Source organism: Sphaerodactylus townsendi, linkage group LG01 (assembly GCF_021028975.2).
Source record: "Sphaerodactylus townsendi isolate TG3544 linkage group LG01, MPM_Stown_v2.3, whole genome shotgun sequence".
Taxonomy (NCBI): Eukaryota; Metazoa; Chordata; class Lepidosauria; order Squamata; family Sphaerodactylidae; genus Sphaerodactylus; species Sphaerodactylus townsendi.
This window is the reverse complement of record NC_059425.1, coordinates 146,210,024-146,227,852: the sequence shown is the minus strand read 5'-3', so window position 1 is coordinate 146,227,852 and position 17,829 is coordinate 146,210,024. Positions and strand designations below refer to the sequence as shown.

At 41.3% G+C, this 17,829-nt stretch overlaps 1 protein-coding gene across 1 annotated transcript in view; it reads right to left on the bottom strand.

The window, feature by feature from the left end:
- The window catches only part of LOC125437847 (protein eyes shut homolog), a 63,007-nt gene extending 54,837 nt beyond the window's left edge, over positions 1-8,170 (bottom strand). Inside the window, exon 1 of the mRNA XM_048505866.1 lies at positions 8,014-8,170. Within this exon, the coding sequence (XP_048361823.1) occupies positions 8,014-8,170 (157 nt within the window). The remainder of the gene's footprint in view (positions 1-8,013) is intronic.
- Between the last annotated feature and the right edge of the window lie 9,659 nt (positions 8,171-17,829).

Genomic DNA, 17,829 nt, shown 5'->3' with positions numbered 1-17,829 from the left:
AAGCAAATATACTTTTCTCAATTTCATAGCTCCTTCAAACTTTGTTTCGATTAAGTTCCTAGTACAAATTTAATTGCAGTTATTTGTAGTGGTTGTTATTCATGCGCATAGTTGTTAACCCATTCATTTCCCCAACTATGCTCCATGATATCCTTCAAACTGAAAATTGTCTCTAGAGAATTCCACCAATATGAAAAAAGCTCAGTTTCCCATATATGGGCTTGCTTTTAATGTACATTAATAATACTTTCATGACAGTGAATACATTTGCAGTTACAGCTTGCATCAATATCAGCAGGATACTTAACATGGTATGAACTGACACTGAGGCTGATTTTATATTGATACTACATGGTGAACACAAAGGAAGAAGGCAACTGGGTGGCACAAAGAAATGAATGGGCAATCGCAAAGTCATTTCCCACCACCACCACCATCTATAATTGGGCCCTAATGGTCTTCACTCTTTGAGCAATCAGCCTAGATTCTATTAGCCTGATCCAAGTCAAATTTCCTCTGAGATAAGCTCTGCTGGTTTCATGAGGACTACCAAGTAATTGTGCCTAAGACTGCAGCTTAAATTTCAAATGTACTTCCATGGGAGACAAAGCATAATGTACTTATCCTTGGATGTGGGATTTATGGATTAAAGTAGAAATGAGATACAGGCCATTAACTAGAGGACTTACCCATGGTAAGCAAACTCTTGAAATATTTTATCCCCCCGTGGTACTTTCAAACATTTGTATTTAGACTTGCATCCTCATCTTAATTGGGACCTTTAAAACATGATTGAGCTCCATACTGTTTAGAGCTAAACACAGCCTAAATCCCTTCATCTGTCTTGCACTTCATTACCAAAAATAGTGGGCCTTTGTGATTCTCCTGTACCATTCCCAAATGTCCTTCATACCTCAGTGCACTTACAAAGAGCTTGAAAAACTTGTAAATGGGTGAGAAAAAATGTGGGTAACCTAGGAGGGTCAGTGTGGTATAGTGGTTAAGAGTGGTGGACTCTAATCTGGAGATCTGGGGTTGAGAACCCAATCCTCCATGTGAGTAGTGGACACTACACTGGTGAACCAGGTTTGTTTCTGCATGAAGTCTTCTGGATAACATTGGGCTAAGTCTCAACATTCTGACAGCCTCACCTGCCTCACAAGGTGCCTGTTATGGGGAGAGGAAGGGAAAGCAGTTTGTAAGCTGCTTTGAGACTCTTTATAGTTGAGAAAAGCAAATTCTTCTCCTTTTCTCAGCAATGACCAAGTTTTTTGTGTGTGAATGGGGTGGGGGATAGAGGACTCTATTGAGACTTAAGCTATTCACCAAGTATGTGGGTTCTCTCTTCCAAGTAAATGCTTCACACCCAAAGTTGTGTTTTCAGTACTCTGGTTACCATGAAATGTCTCATTGTGTCATTAACAATGATTCATTATCTTTTATGAGTCACTTTCCTCAGGAAAATTAATATAAGAAATATATCCTTCATCACATGCCTGTGTTAGTACTGAACAGTGTTGAAGAACTCTCTTGTTAACCTTGAACAGAGAGAAATATTTAACATAACTCCAGCACTAGAGAGAAAGAAGCAATCCAAAGAAGCAATTTAAATATTTGAACAGATACTTGAGGAGGAGTGGATGAAACCTTTCATGTTGGTGTACCATTTGGATGTGATTTACTTTCTGTTCTGTTCATGGAAGAATAAAGAAGGACAAGAGGATCATTAAAGAAGAAATGTTTCTGGTGTGAACGTCTAGGTGATGTAATTCTGCAGAAAAAATATATCTTTATCTCAACTAAAAGTAAATAATACAGATAATAAAATATGAAGAAATCCACTTAATTTCAGATACTTTTTAAAAAAAAATCTTACTTCTTAGGGAGGACACAAACGTTGTTTTGTAATTTGCCTCTCCCATGCCTCAGCAAGTAGTTTTAATGCTAAATCCCATTTTAAAAAAGATGTGCTAATGCAAATTTTTTCAGCCCACACTTACCATCTGTCACAAAGGCTGTCTGAGCCCCAGTAAATGTAGGAACAAATGTGGAACCAGTGCTGCCTCACATTGGCTGATTCCGCAAAGGCAGCAATGGGTTCATGGAACCCATTTCTGCTGTCTCTGCCTCTGTTTGCACGGTGACTGCACGGGCCAACCAGGATCGATGGGATCCTGGAAGCAGGAGGCAGCATGGTTTGCGACTACAATGTAAATGGACTGATAACCCCATTCGCAATACAATGCACTCAACCAAACCTTTGCATAGCAAGTTCCACCCAAACACTTACAGATTGGTTCCCCACCCTGGGACATGGACAATGTATACCCCACTAAACATTCCCTTCTCACTGGACACAGTGTGTAACACCTTTATGATACACCTCTGAAGATGCCAGCCACAGATGCAGGCAAAACGTTAGGAACAAGATCTACCAGACCATGGCCACACAGCCTGGAAAACCCACAAAAACCAGTTGAATCTGCCCATGAAAGCCTTCGACAGTACGTGGAAGGGAAGGATCTTTGGGTTGTACAATAATCTGGATCAGTGTGCATTATATGGGAACAAATACACACACTTTTGGGATTACTAAGAAAAGGTGATGGTTATTTCCATTTCCACATCATGGAAATATTTTTGGTACATGGCTTTGCTATCGGTGAGCTGCAGCAGGATTGCTACAGACTCTGGTCTAATCACTATGCTATCTGCACTATACATTGCAGGAAGCAACTGTAAAAAGTAAGGAAAACAGGATGTTAGCTTGTAGTTGAAAAACAGGACGCTAGCTAGTAGTTATAAGCAGAAAGCTAGCTTGTCACATAGGCCTGCACCTATATGCATTATTTAGTCAATATCTCCAAGAAATTACGTTAGGGGGCCTTAGAACCAATCAAAGAACAATACATATGTACTGTTAGTGTATAAATTGGCTTGTTTCCCAGCTATTCTTTGAACACACCTTGCGTGTTCCTCTTTATTCTACTGTCCACAAATTTTCATTTGGCATTATTTTTCCAACAACATGGAATCTTTTCTACACGTTTCCTCTGTGTTAAATCACCATGTGATACTGACTTACAGCACTGGAGCTACAGTACACTGGCATAAGATACATTGATATCTTTGGATGGGCTATCTCTTGATCAAGACAGTAATAGACTGTACATCAACAGTGATTAATAATAAAATAGGTTGACTTGTTTTTGTCACCCAAAGTCTGCTGCTATGTTTGCTAACATTCCTATGATGTGTTTTATTTCTTACAATGCTGTAAAGTCTTTTTATCCTTGTTCATATGCTGTGGATAATGTTCTAGATTTAATATATTTTAAATTATTCATAGTTAATATGTGTCTATGTAACCCCCATGGCCAGAATGGGTTGGCCCAGAATGGGTTGACCCAGTAAGGGGGTGGAGACTCGGAGCAGCAGAGAGGCTGCAAGAGCTCTTTTGCAGAAGAAGCAAGGCTACCAGACTTGGACCTTGATTTCTATAAGCCCTTAACACCTTGTTAAGGGTTTTCTTGTGTGGTTGTAATGGGTGAGAGTTCTCCTGGAAACCTTCTTATCATAAGCCAGAACCTGTTCATCAAGCCCTTGGAGTCTTCAAACCAACCACCAGCAAAGAAGAATTTGGACTTGGCAATATCAGTAGACTGTAAATAGAAGGACTTGAAATGCAACCTGAACAGGACCTTGAATTGTAACGTTAAATGTTGATGTTTTACAAGTGTTAATTGTAAAGAAAAGTAAACCATTTTGTTGTTTAAAAATTGGTTCTTTGCAACTCCTTCCAAGTACTGCCCCACAGAACCCACAAGCTGAGGTTACATCTACAGTTATTATTTTTATTTTTCCAGTTACTTTCCCTTCACAAAGCTCATGTGAAACACAAAGGGGTGTATAGACAATACATATTTTCCTTCAAGAACTATTCTTTTATTCTTTTCCTTTATATTGAAACAGCAGCCATGGCAAAATCTGATAGATGGATGATATATGTATAAATCTGATATATGTATATTTCCATAAATTATTCAAGTATTACCAAATGATGATTCATCTGCTGAGTCTAAGTTTTATATAACTTGCAGATAGATACAGGCATCTAAGATGCCTACACTGTGACAAAACAAAATGTTTTCATCACTGACACTGCAACCTAATTTATCCAAGTGGCCAGAAAATTGGTCAAGAACTTTGTATTAATACAAAGGGTCAATACATATGGAAATTGTAGATATATACAAATGATCTCTTTGACTTTGAATTCTGAATAAATCTGGCGAACTAAAAGATACAACTAAGTAGGAAAGGATTCCTAAAGACACACACATACACACAGACACCTCAAGAAAGTCCAAATTAGTAGAGGAACCATGTAGTAAAATCAGATTTTTTAAAGATAGCCATGATAGATAGTAAGAAGTGAATTAGCTTAATTTACCGTTTGTTTCCTTTGTACAACTTTGAAGGAAACTGAGAGTGAAGCAGCAAAGGTGTGATGTGATAGCTTCAAAAGACTGCAACCCACCGAGAAAAAAAAGACTTATGGAGCAGCAGTTCATTCCTAAATCAAAGTAAAAGCATGCTAGTAAAGGCACTTTATTCTTAGGTCATGTCAGCTGTGCACTGCATCACAGAGGAAGTTGACTATTCAACGTGAGGTCATATGAAACCTGCTATATTTGGGTCATAACCCTGGCATGCAAGAGCTGAAATCCAGAAGTCAGACCCCACCTCAGAGAGAGAGAGAGAGAGAGAGAGAGAAAGAGAGAGAGAGAGAGAGTTCCCTTCACAAAGCTCATGTGAAACACAAAGGGGTGTATAGACAATACATATTTTCCTTCAAGAACTATTCTTTTATTCTTTTCCTTTATATTGAAACAGCAGCCATGGCAAAATCTGATAGATGGATGATATATGTATAAATCTGATATATGTATATTTCCATAAATTATTCAAGTATTACCAAATGATGATTCATCTGCTGAGTCTAAGTTTTATATAACTTGCAGATAGATACAGGCATCCAAGATGCCTACACTGTGACAAAACAAAATGTTTTCATCACTGACACTGCAACCTAATTTATCCAAGTGGCCAGAAAATTGGTCAAGAACTTTGTATTAATACAAAGGTCAGCCATATGGAAATTGTAGATATATACAAATGATCTCTTTGACTTTGAATTCTGAATAAATCTGTGAATAAAAAGATACAACTAAGTAGGAAAGGATTCCTAAAGACACACACATACACACAGACACCTCAAAAAAGTCCAAATTAGTAAAGGAACCATGTAGTAAATCAGATTTTTTAAAAATGGCCATGATAGATAGTAAGGAAATTAGCTTAATTTACCATTTGTTTCCTTTGTACAACTGAAAGAAACTGAGAGTGAAGCAACAAGAGTGTGATGTGTGCTTCAAAAGACTGCAGCCCACCCGAAAAAAAGACTTATGGAGCAGCAGTTCATTCCTAAATCAAAGTAAAAGCATGCTAGTAAGGCACTTTATTCTTCGTCATGTCAGCTGTGCACTGCATCACAGAGGAAGTTGACTATTCAACGTGAGGTCTGTAAACCTGCTATATTTGGGTCATAACCTAGCATACAGAGCTGAAATCCAGAAGTCAGACCCCACCTCAGAGAGAGAGAGAGAGAGAGAGAGAGAGAGAGAGAGAGAGAGAGAGAGAGAGAGAGAGAGAGAGAGTTCATACACACCGATGCAACCTGTCCATCTCAGCAATTAGTGTATTTAAACACCAACTGGCATAGGTAACAAGGCTCATTCGAAAAGCAGCACAAGGTCATGGCTCCTTCAAAGAAAATTAAATACCAGAAGATGAAAAATAATGACATGTCTGGCAGCACTGATAAAGACCAGGCTTAAAGTCATAATGTTGGATATCACCTCTAGTGAAAGCAGCTCACACAAATGCTGAATGACAAACCAGCATTAAAAGGCCAAGGTCTTACTGATCTAAAATATCCCTTCTAAAATTCTTCTCAGACTATTTTAAATTCATGGTTGGTATCTGAAAAAATTAACAGTGAAAATCTATTCACTGCCATAGGGAAATTTCTTTTTACAACAAAAGGGACATGGTGAACACATTTCTCCATTGGTTTTTGCTTTGCATGGGAGAAGGGGAAAAAATGACTAAGTCTTTAAAAACCCAAATTGGAAACTGATAGCAGGCTATAAACCTGGAAATATGAACATATCGTATATACTCGCGTATCAGCCAAGTTTTTCAGCGCTGTTTTAAGGCTGAAAAATGCCCCCTCGGCTTATACACGAGTCACCGCTTACCAGCAATCACAAGCCATTTGTTGCTGCCCTCCCCGGAGGGCGAAGGGGAAACCCCGCAGCCAGCAGGCTCTTCAGGCCTCTGCCGAGGCTGGAGGCATGGCCAGGGACGACCTCCCCAGGGCTGCACAAGCACTGGAGATACAGTACACTAGCACTGGCAGTACGCTTGTTGCTGCCCTCCTCAGAGGGTGAAGGGGGAACCCCAAGCCACCCCGGCTGGCTGGGCTTCCTCAAACCCAGCCGGGAGGCAGAGGGAGCTCCTTATTTGGGCAGTGACTCCCCCTGATGTCACTGCCCAAATAAGGAGCTCCCTCTGCCTGCCGGCTGGCTGGGCTTCCTCAAACCCCAGCTTCCCACCCTCGGCTTATACGCGAGTCAATAAGTTTTCCCAGGTTTGGGTGGTAAAATTAGGTGCCTTGGCTTATACACGGGTCGGCTTATACACGAGTATATACTGTATATACAGGATTTCATTTTTTAAAAATATTTCTTTTTTATCCAAAATCTAATTTAGATGAAGGAATTAACTATTTAAATAAACTCCATATTTTACAGTATTCTATACCTTTTTCAAGATAAAGATGACACCAGATTTGAGAATGCTCTATTTAGGTTCTGGTTCTGTCCACAAGGCACTAGGACCCAAGTGGAGCATCCTAGATCAAAGGCAGTCCAGGAAATGGCAGATGAATTCTCAAATCTGGTGTTATTGCTATCCTGAAAAAGGTATAAAAACAAACATGGACATTTCTGCTCAAAAACCATTCTAATACTACACTCAGTTCGATTGTCACTTGGCCAAATGAGCAAGCTTTCAGTTCAGAGTTCATGACCTGGAAGGCAGGTTTACATATCCACCCTTGAATCTTTTCCTGATTAAATTGCAAATAAAGCAGCATATACACAAGTCAGTCACTTACTAAAACACACTCAAAAAGAGATGTATTTTTGAAATACATAACTCAACCATGGCTCTATTTCTTTTTTTGTAACAATAGTCACTTGGTGAGCAGAAACAGTGAGTTGACCCGTGAGTTGAACACATTCCTGAGAAATAATTACATTTGATCTACAGAACGTTTTTTCCTCAGCTGTTGTTTCACCAACATTTCATCCTTCTGCCTGTCCCTTCCTTACACGCATCATTTGGAAGATTAGGGAACATGTAATTAGGTAAACAGGATACCATAATGACATGTATCCAATGGCATATCTAAAAAAAAGACTTTCAAGGAAAAAGCGGGGAAGTGTTTTTCAGCACTGGCAAAATGTTCGCAAATATAGGGAGTGTTTTTTCCTCACACCTGGTTAACCAATTAAGACAGCAGAAAAGCACTGTTCAAGCTCACCTACATGCATTTATTATTCTGAATCCCAGTTCCCACATAGAAGGTGGGAAATTTGTGTCGGATAGTACCATATCAGACTACTGATCAGGGGAGTTACACAAAGGGATGTGTTTCCATGGAAAAACATCCACACATATAAGTAACTAATGTCAAAGAAAATGTGGAACAGAATCCTTCTCCTTGCCATGCCAATTTTCTATGTGCAAGAAATGTTTGGGGATAGAGGGTTATACAACACCTACCCCCTGTGATCTGATGTCCAGCCACATATACATTATACAAACATCTTAATCAATACATACATTTTCCAGTGTCAAAGTGAACAAAAGTAAAAAACTCACCAGAAAACGAAAGCTGGTAGGGAATAATAGTGGAAGCCACTGCTGACAACCTATGTGCCTGTGATAAAGGGATGCTTACACTTGCTGTGAGATCTTCCTCAGGTTCATCAGTACCGTGAGTCCACGCCTTGTGTTTCTGCAACTCACTGCCTGCCATGTTTACGGCAGAACTTAGGACGTGATATTTGTCAGGAAACCGCAAATGCTGTGACAATGAAGTTTTAGCAACACTAGTTTGTGAAGGGAGAGGCTGGCCAACTAATACTGAAGAGGATATCATGTCAACTGAAAATAGTGATAACAACTGCCTGTTAAGAAAATCAGCCACTGAATCAGTCTGTGAAATGTCTTGATATTCAAGTTGCAAATCAAGAAACCTTTCTGAACTGACCTTTTCTTGTGAGGTGGCCTCCTCAGAACAAGAAGAACCTGGAGTGCCATTTTGTTCTTTAAAAGGACTACTTGGATGAAAAGTTGTGTCCTGAGTTTTCATGTGAGGTATTTCCATAACTGGATCATGTGTTAAATAGTCCAGATGTAGAATATGCATTGTTGTCATCTGTTCCACATCAGTTAATTTCTGTGACAAGTATATGTTTGTTTTGTAAGAGGCTGTGAGAGTTGAAAAAGATGGCTCCAAAGGCATGGTTTGTAAAGTAACAGTTGTGACACATTTGGAATAAAAACACAAGGACTCAATGTCTGATTCCAATAAGGACCTAGTAGGAACATAATCTTCTATGAGGAATTTATCTCTGCTTCTTTCAATGGGATATGAGGAAGACAGTTCTGTGAACTTCATTGATGATGTTATTTCACTAGCTGAAACAAATGAATGACTAGAAGTAACAGAAGTAGATCTCATAATTGTGTACCAGCTGGTTAATATCATTGAGCTCATCCAGAATGATCCAGTCTCATAAAATGTGGAGTCTTTGCTATGCAAAATTTGATCTGAGAATTCAGTTGAGAGTTCCATATCGGTTATAGAACCTGTTGGATATATTTGGTTAAACTGGCTTAAATAACCAGCAGACTGCAATTTGTGGTCTGTGAGTTCCTGGTTGAAGGATGTAACGCCAATATCTAGGTAGCCATGGGCAATGGAAGTTTTCTTTTTGGTTTCCTGTATCTCTGATGAGCTAAATAAGCCTATAGTTGCTGAAACAACTGCTTTGGAAAGAAAAACAAATGAAGCTGAGGGCTTTGGTAAAATCCAGTCCTTGCTTATCGATAGCGGAACATCCTCTACAGGCAATCCAGAAGAAACTGAAACTATACTTGCCGAAATTCTTGTAAGCCAGAATCTGGGGGATAGTAATGAGCAACTATTTAATTCCATCTTGGCTCCTGGTAAGCTACTAATTATTAAACTCATGTCGGTGGCAGATATAGCAAGATTCTTATGGTTCCCTACTGACAAATCTAGCAAAATCGGACCTGGAACTGTCATTAAGGAGCTTGTGATAAATGGGGTCATATCAAACTCTTCTTGGGAGAGCAACACTAGTGTTAAATCTACTGAACTATTAATCTTCATCCATGGTGCAGGTGTTATGTCAGACTTTATTCTTGTAGTGACTGGGCCTGCAAGCCCCAACGACTGTGAAGTGAGAATGTCTGCAGAGGAAGCCAGCAAGATTGCTTCTGAAAATTTGCTATCGGGGGTTAATGATCCAAGTCCAAAGCCTTCAAATGATATGTTGGACATTAATGTAGCCATGCTAGAGGCTGCAAGATTCCCATGGCTGAAAAAATCAGTCTTTTCGAGACTTTCTGAGGATAAAGAAGTGGGATGGGGTGGAAAGTTAGAGAAAAATAAAAAATGAACAACTTTGGCCCTAAGCAGGATCTGCAACAAATTGCATTGCTACCTGAAAACCATTAATTCTTACCTAGGCATTCTATAGCAGACAAATACAACTTCATAGATCATATTCTTAATAAAAATGTAAGAAAGATTTTAGTGACCTCAAGAGCTGGCTAAATGCAAACCCTCACATTATTCACATTGTGAGGTCTGTAGTCAGAACAAATAGCTATTCCTTGGAAGAGATGTATTAAATTCGCTAAATCAAATTGTTCCTGAGAGTCAATATGACAAGAATAAATTACAGATGTGTTCCATTGAGATCTTTGAAGGGCTGACATGATGAGTTGGAAAAGATACAAAGATAATTACGTTTACTAATTGGATAGCATTCAATTTGCTTATCTGCATCAAGAAGAAATATTACTGAGTTTAAAATATGAAAAAGACCAGACCAAAGAGAAACCAAAGCATGCATTTTGACTTTAGTATACAAAAAGTCAATGTTTACAGAATTCAAAGTTAAATTAATGAGTTAAAGCATGTGACATGCAAAATAGGCCACTGCATTGAAGACACTATTCAATTTTTAATGGCTTCCACATTAGTGGATTCTTTTTTCTTTCTGAATTGGACAAAAAGAAGACACAGAGAGAGAGACAGAAAGAGAGAGAGAGAGAGAGAGAGAAGAAGAAGAAGAAGAAGAAGAAGAGAGTAAAACCTACTAGCAGCGGCGAAGCTCCCAGGGCGCGGGGTGTGTGTGCGACACCCCCCCAGGGTCTCCTGGGAAATGTAGTTCCCACCAGAACAGGCGTGATTCCCCCACAGCAGCCCCCCTGCTGCCCCCCCCACACTTACTTTAGGAAACCGAGCAGGCTGCAGAACAGACCTTTCTGTTCTGGTGAGAACTACATTTCCCAGCAGACCCTGGGAAATGTAGTTCCCACCAGAACAGGAAGGCCTGTTCTCCAGCCTGCTCGGTTTTTTAAAGTAAGTGGGAGTGAAAGTGGGAGTGGGGGGGCTGCCGCCGTGGGGGGGGGGGTGCCGGGGGGGGCGAAAAAGCCAGAGTGCACACTGGGCGCACTCTGGCCCAGCTACGCCTCTGCCTACTAGAACTTGTTTCAGACATTCTTATGTATCAAAATATCAACAGGATGGTGAAGAGATGCACCAGAAATATATGAGCTAAGAAAGCCAAGATTCTCTTGAGCAATGTACAATTATCTGCCCACCAGTCATAAGAGGATTGTGCTAATAGTGGGAGCAGATACATATTGCAAAATGTAAGAAATTGCACATATTAGCCAAGTCCAAAGGAAAGAAAGAATCAAGTATGTTATGGAGCAATGCAATTTGCTACACAAGGATAGTTCGAGAACTACAGAAATCAAATTGGGCGATTCTGCACAGTACAAATGAGGTGTCTTGGAGATGGTAAAAAAGGCATTCTGGAAAGAAACTCTGCACAGCTTTTCCCCTAGGAAATAAGGCCTTATTTCTGCTTGAGCCATTTTATTTTGGGGATGCAAAACTACCAACACCCCCCCCCCCCAGTTATCTGCAAATCATCTCCTCTTGCTGTGCGGAGGTCAGGAGCCATCTTATTTTTCCCATCCAACCATAAAAAGTATCTTGTCAGTTTCATCCGCTGCTAGCGACCAATGTTTTATGCTGCTGCTGGGAGTCTTCTTCGTGCCTGTAGTTTTTTGCTTAAGAGTTTCCCAGGACGTTTGCTCTGCAGGCTTTGATCCTGGCACCTTTTCATGGTTGTACTCTGCTCATCTTGTCAATTCAGGCAATATATAGTCTCCCTTTTTTATTTTTGACGAGCTGTGTCTTCAAAGACACAAACACATGCATATGAGAAGTGGCTGATTCTTGTATGAATGTGTTGTCTCTTCAAAGATAGTGCATCAAAAATTTAAAATGGAAGGGGAGGAAACTATATTCCCTGAATTGGTAGGACAAGCAGAGTACAACCACATGCTTTTTGCACTGAAAAGGCATCCAGGATCAGAGCCTGCATAACAGGAAGACCTTAAGCAAAATGCTGCAGGCACAGCAGAGAATCCCCGTTGCTCCACAACATGTTGGGAACTATACATTTTTCAACATAAAGAACTAAGTGGAATTGTAGATGCATCAGCCACATGCTGGACCATCCTTGTTTTAAAATTCCCCGCGTGGGTCCTAGTGCCTACCTAACAGAACTAGCAGGAGATGAAACTGACAAGAGATTTCAACAGTCAGGCCTCTTTCTCCTCTCATGCCTTTTTTGTCTGTGCTGTCCAAACTAAAAATTAGGAGGCACTTTTAAAAAGACATCTCCAGGATGACTTATCTGTGCTGTGCATAATCAACCATTGTCACTGAGAACAAAACCACTCAAGTCCATTGGGAGAGCTAATTAACAACAGAAAGGCACACAAACTCATTTAGAAAAGTCAGATGTTTGGTTAAAGAGAGTGGAAATCAGGCTTTAAAAAGACACTGAATGGAAGAAATGGATGTGGAATATAGAAGACAATGTTTTGATCAATGCACGGGGAAGGGGAGCACATATTGAAATGACAGGATTTCATGCAAAATCTATCATGCTTTTTTATTCATGGTGCTTTCACTGTCTTACCTGTAGGTGTCGTCAAAATATAAACATCTGAAGTTGGAAGACTTGGCCAGGCTGGTGTGAGGGTTCCAGGTAACAACTCAGTAGGCGACACTCCCTCCATTTGGCTGATGATTCGGTCCTTTTTGGGGACCACCGGCAAGCAGGAGATATTGTTGATTCCATCCACACAGAGAAACCCAACAGGACAAATTTGCATCAAGCAATCATTGTAATTAAACTCACAGCTTCGTCCCTGAAAGACAACAGGATTTAAAATATACATATTATTTTTAAAAGCCACTTGAAGACTGTTTTCAGAGTTACATTAAATGGTTCAAATGATGGTTTTATTTTGATTTTTGAAGTTTGATTTCAGACAAACTGCACTTTCCAAAATTAAGCTAATGATTTTTCATGCCATGATCTCTTCCACTGACATTTGATCCTATTCTTTCTAATTAATTCAAAGAGCTACTCTGAGGCTGATTCCGCATGGGCCAAAAAAAGCAGTGTGAAACCGTTGTGAAAATGGTGTAAAAGGGTTAAAAACTGTGTAAAAGAGTTTATACTGTTTTCACACCATTTTCACACCGCTGTTTTTGGCCCATGCGGAATCAGCCTCTGTGTTAAAAGGAAGATTCTATTCCATATCCCTGTATATCACAGGCAGAGCTCTGTCTTCAAGTCATATGAATTCAGCATCAGTTTGCTCAACAGAGATTAACCCAAAGTGATATACAAAGATATAAACAACGAAGTTGTTCTGAAGCTATAATTACTTTATGTGGTAGTGGTTTCAAGTGCACAATTCTTTCCATACTTTAACTTGATTTGTGTACTGGCTGCTGCCAAAGCCTTACATAAAAAGGTTGTAACATGGTGAAATTGTAGTTACCTCTTGGGAAGGCAAGAATTGTGCTGCAAGTCCAAGTAACTACAGTACGGACTTTACTATGGCACTTGTGGATTTTTTTTATATCGAGTACACAGTCCTCAAGCAACCTGTCTGATAATAAAAAGGTGCTTTCAAGTCTTCATTTTAAAAGATATATGTATTTTAAAATTGTGAGTATACCACGTACTTCTGCAACACACAGAATGTGTTCTTCCTCTCCCTCCCCTACCTTTGTAAGTAGGACAATATTATTTGTCACCTCTAGCGATACCATGATTATATGCTTCCTGCCCCATCCAGCAACATTGGAACAAATGGAAGTTCAATATGAGGAAAAGATCTCAAATTGTTGGGCATAAGTAAAACATAAAAACAGGTCTGTCCCAATGGAAAAGAATGAATGGGCACCAGTTTGAAATGAAAAAATACACATTTCAATCTTCAGCATGAAATAACTGAACTGAAATTCATATAGGTTCTACACTATCACTCCGCCCTAGCTTGAAGGAAGACTTGGATCCTAAAACTACTGAGTGGAGTAGTACTAGAGGAAGACAACATCCTTAAGTCCCCCTTTTGTGCCTCCCAAAACTGTGCTCCTGTGAGTCAGCAGGGCACCACATTCCAGCACTATGTGTGTGGCAGCTGCATGCTGCAAAATTGCCCCTCTGCTGGGGTAAGTGCCTCGGGGAGTGCTAATTTGCTGGCTTGACAGGCAGAGGCGTAACTCTGAGGGGGGAGATGCACCGGGCACGCACCCCTGTGGGGGCGTGGCAAGGGCGTGGCAGGGGTGTTCCGGGGCGGGATGGGACGGAGGATGCACCAGTGCACTGGGCGCTTTTCCTCCTTGCTACACCTCTGATGGCAGGGTGCCACTTCCTGAACAGGATTTGTGCCCCTCCCCTTTGGATGGGGCTCTAAGTTTTAGGATTTCTGATTCAATGTAGGGGCTATCTTAGCAAAACATGAGGCTCCACTCTCTGTTATAGGTGTTAACCAGGTTACCAAAACTAGTGAATGTACCGTTTTGGAATTTGAATTTTACCTCATTATATTTTAATTTTAGTGTGATAAACCAAAAGCTGCCCTACCCCTTAAAGGTACAATAACTAGTTTCTGAGCCTGTAAGAATTCTGCTCCAGCATCCTTGAAGTTACGGAGGGGAACTGAACCTTGGAGAAAACAGAACAACAATCATTCTTAGGTCTGCCTTAACCAGATATTTTAAAGGTTGGTTTTGCCTGTGGCACAGGATGGGGAGGGACAGAGGGCCCTGTTTTGAGGTCTGTCTTAGGTGATAAGCAGACCTGGTATAGTTTTAGTTTTGGGAAAAGGCAGGCTGGTGTGGTTGGAATCCTATCTGAGAGGATCCAGCCTGATGGTTAGGAGGTAAAAGCCTGTAAGTAATTTAAATACTTTTCATGAAAGGTTCTGGGGGATCATGCACGGTGCAGCTCAGTGATGATTCAGGACTTCACATCTGTATGTGGAAGTGAATTCATCTGAAGTGAATTTAACATCAAACCTGAAGCTGTATCCAGTAATTAAGGGGAAGTTTCTCAGCCAGGCTTATCCTTTGTTTTTTTGGATGCCTTTGCTGTAGATGTGTTCTTATGTAACTTTGTACATAAATAAACCATCTTTGTTCTTTTTATTCAGCTCTTGCTTTGGTAATCAGTGTCTCACTTGCTCACCACAAAATGTACCTTATGAAAGCAAATTCCCAAGTCTTTGTACCACCTACAGTAACTATATAAGTAAGATTGTGTGAGTCCAGTTGGTTTGAAGAAAAAGTCTGTCATATTGTACTTCTTGGAATGGGCCTTTGACCTTAATATGTTTTTTCCCTTTCTTTTTTCATTTTCCTGGTCAGGCATGGGGTAAGGAAAATTTGAGGTTAAGAATCAGAGGCTGCTTCCGCACGGCCAGAGCCAGCGGCTTCCCACCAGCTTTGATGAAGCCGGTGGAGCATTGGGACCGTTTGCATGATCCCACATGGGCTGTCCTGACGTTGATGCTGTCCACAGGGTGGGGCTGCCCTGTGTCTGTGTGGAGCTGCCCAGGGTGTCTGCAAGGGACTTACCTTGCATTTCTCTGCAGCTCCGGGTGGCTGGGAAGACACACCCGTGCTGCACTCCGACCCTCGAGGGTCACAGGGCAACATGAGCGTGTCTTTCCAGCCGCCTGGAGCTGCAGCGGAACGCTCAAGGTAAGTCCCTCACAGACACTGGAGGGGCCAAAAGTGGCGCCCTTATGCTGGTGCGGTTCACACCATGCCGGCGGGAAGACACCGCTTTTCAAAAACCTTGCTCATTTAAAAGCATATTTGCATCGCTGGGAGGGGGCGAGGACGGTGCGAACAGCATCCTAGGGCAGTGGTGGCGAACCTATGGCACGGGTGCCAGAGGTGGCATTCAGAGCCCTCTCTGTGGGCACACATGCACAGAGTTCATCATGTGGGGGGGGCGGAAAATTGTACCCCCCCGGACAACTAGGCTGGCCTAGGCCGCTGGGCATGACATATAGGTAACCCTGTTAAGTGCTGTTAAACCCCTCTGATTTTCATGGGAAGAACTAAAGCACAATCCTTTACCTGGGAGTAAGCTCAGTTGCTGGCAATGGGGCTTGCTTCTAAACCCTCCTAGGGTCATGATTCACCCATTCGAAGTGTTGCACGATTGCGTCAAAGCAAAGCCACCAACTTCCACCAAGCTTACTTTCGAGTAATGTGCGCCTTGGAGCCAACTGTTTTTTCTAAACTAAAACCTCAGTATTGCCGTGCTGGCACTTTGCGATAAATAAGTGGGTTTTTGGTTGCAGTTTGGGCACTCAGTCTCGAAAAGGTTCACCATCGCTGCCCTAGGGACTGCGTTTTATGCGTCCCTAGGGCGCTGTTATTTGGCCGTGCAGAAACAGCCAGAGTTTGTGGCCTTTAGCAGCTCAAAATAATCAGACCCAATAGATAGACTAGGGTTGCACCTTAATCTCATCACAAGTCGGAACAGTAGTACCTCAAGAAAGGCATTGCCCAGCATCTTGCCCAGCATCTGGCCGTTAGGTTGTTAATCAAGGGCTGCCAGCTGTTAATCAGGGCACTCACACACACACACACAACACCACCCTACTGCTTTGCCATTTTGACAATTTTGGGATACTTGAACACTAGACAATTTGGTTCATGTTTTGTTCACTGGTAAAAAGCAGGCAGCAGATTTTGTGGTGAGAAGTTTGATTGTTGGCAAGCAGATAGTGTCCATTGATTGGATTACTTTTTGCATATTCAAACCATACAGTAAAGTGAACTTTTTTTCACTTTACTTTACAGAAACACATTTTCACACCATCTGATCAGAGTCTTAGCTTCACATCCTTCACAAAGCTTTCACTTCAGGTCACTGGTCAGAAGCCATGAACAAATTTATCAACCAGTAAATCAAGAAATAATTCTTTTACCATTTGGTATTTTACACCCCAATCCACAGGCAGCCACAGCCAGGGACAGGACCGCTGCTGCACCACCTTCAAAGGAATGTCAGGCAACATGGGAAGGCATACAAAACACACACACAAAAAGCCAGCTGCCTAAAAAGGGCCTATAGGGCAAAATTGTCCCATCACATACTTTTGTGTGGTGTAAGTTTGTGGCTAGGTGCGGAGGGCATACTTGGGCCAAAAGCCCAGTGGAAGCCCACTAAACTCGGGTATACCCTGGGAATGCCTCTAGTCTATTCCCTGTTGTGCCAGCATCCTCACTTATGCTAGCATGACTCTGGGAGAAGGCAGCCTCTTCTGGGTCAGGCACAGGTGGGGCAGGCAAATGCATCAGTGAGGGCTTGCACCACTTCCAGGATCCACTCCCTTCCCGCCCCAATAGGGATGTAAGTCTTGTAATCAAGGTTATTTTACACATGCACATTTTTATACAGCCTTATAGGGATCACAGTTCTGGCCACACAACATTATGTGACCTTGGTACAGACTTAACCTTATCCCTACTTTCTTTTAATAGTCTGCTAGTCACCTCCACCCCCAATGTTTCATGTGTTCACTTGACTGGTTTCTTCATTCATTTGTGCTCGGCACTGTACTAGAGCAGACATAAAGCTATATCTGTGCATTACTTGGCCTTCACTAACACTCCCCCCAAACACACACTATTTTTTTCTCTATATCTAGGGAGAGAGTGGCTGACAGTCCAATCCTAACAGAAGTTATACCCTTCTAAGCCCATTGACATTAGTGGACTCTGAAGGGTTTAACTGTGCTTAGGACTGCACTCGAGTGTTTACAGGTGTATATACTTACCTCTACCTCCTAGCTTATCCACTTGAGTGATTATGAATCTGACAAAATGAGTTTTGGGCCACTCAAGCTTAAACTACAGTAGGAGTATTTTTAAGATGCCACAAAATTCATTGTGTTTTTTTCTACAAAAGATTAACACAGTCCTGCCCCTCAAACCTTCAATATAATAGTAATCTTATAGAGAAAAAAAATTACCTT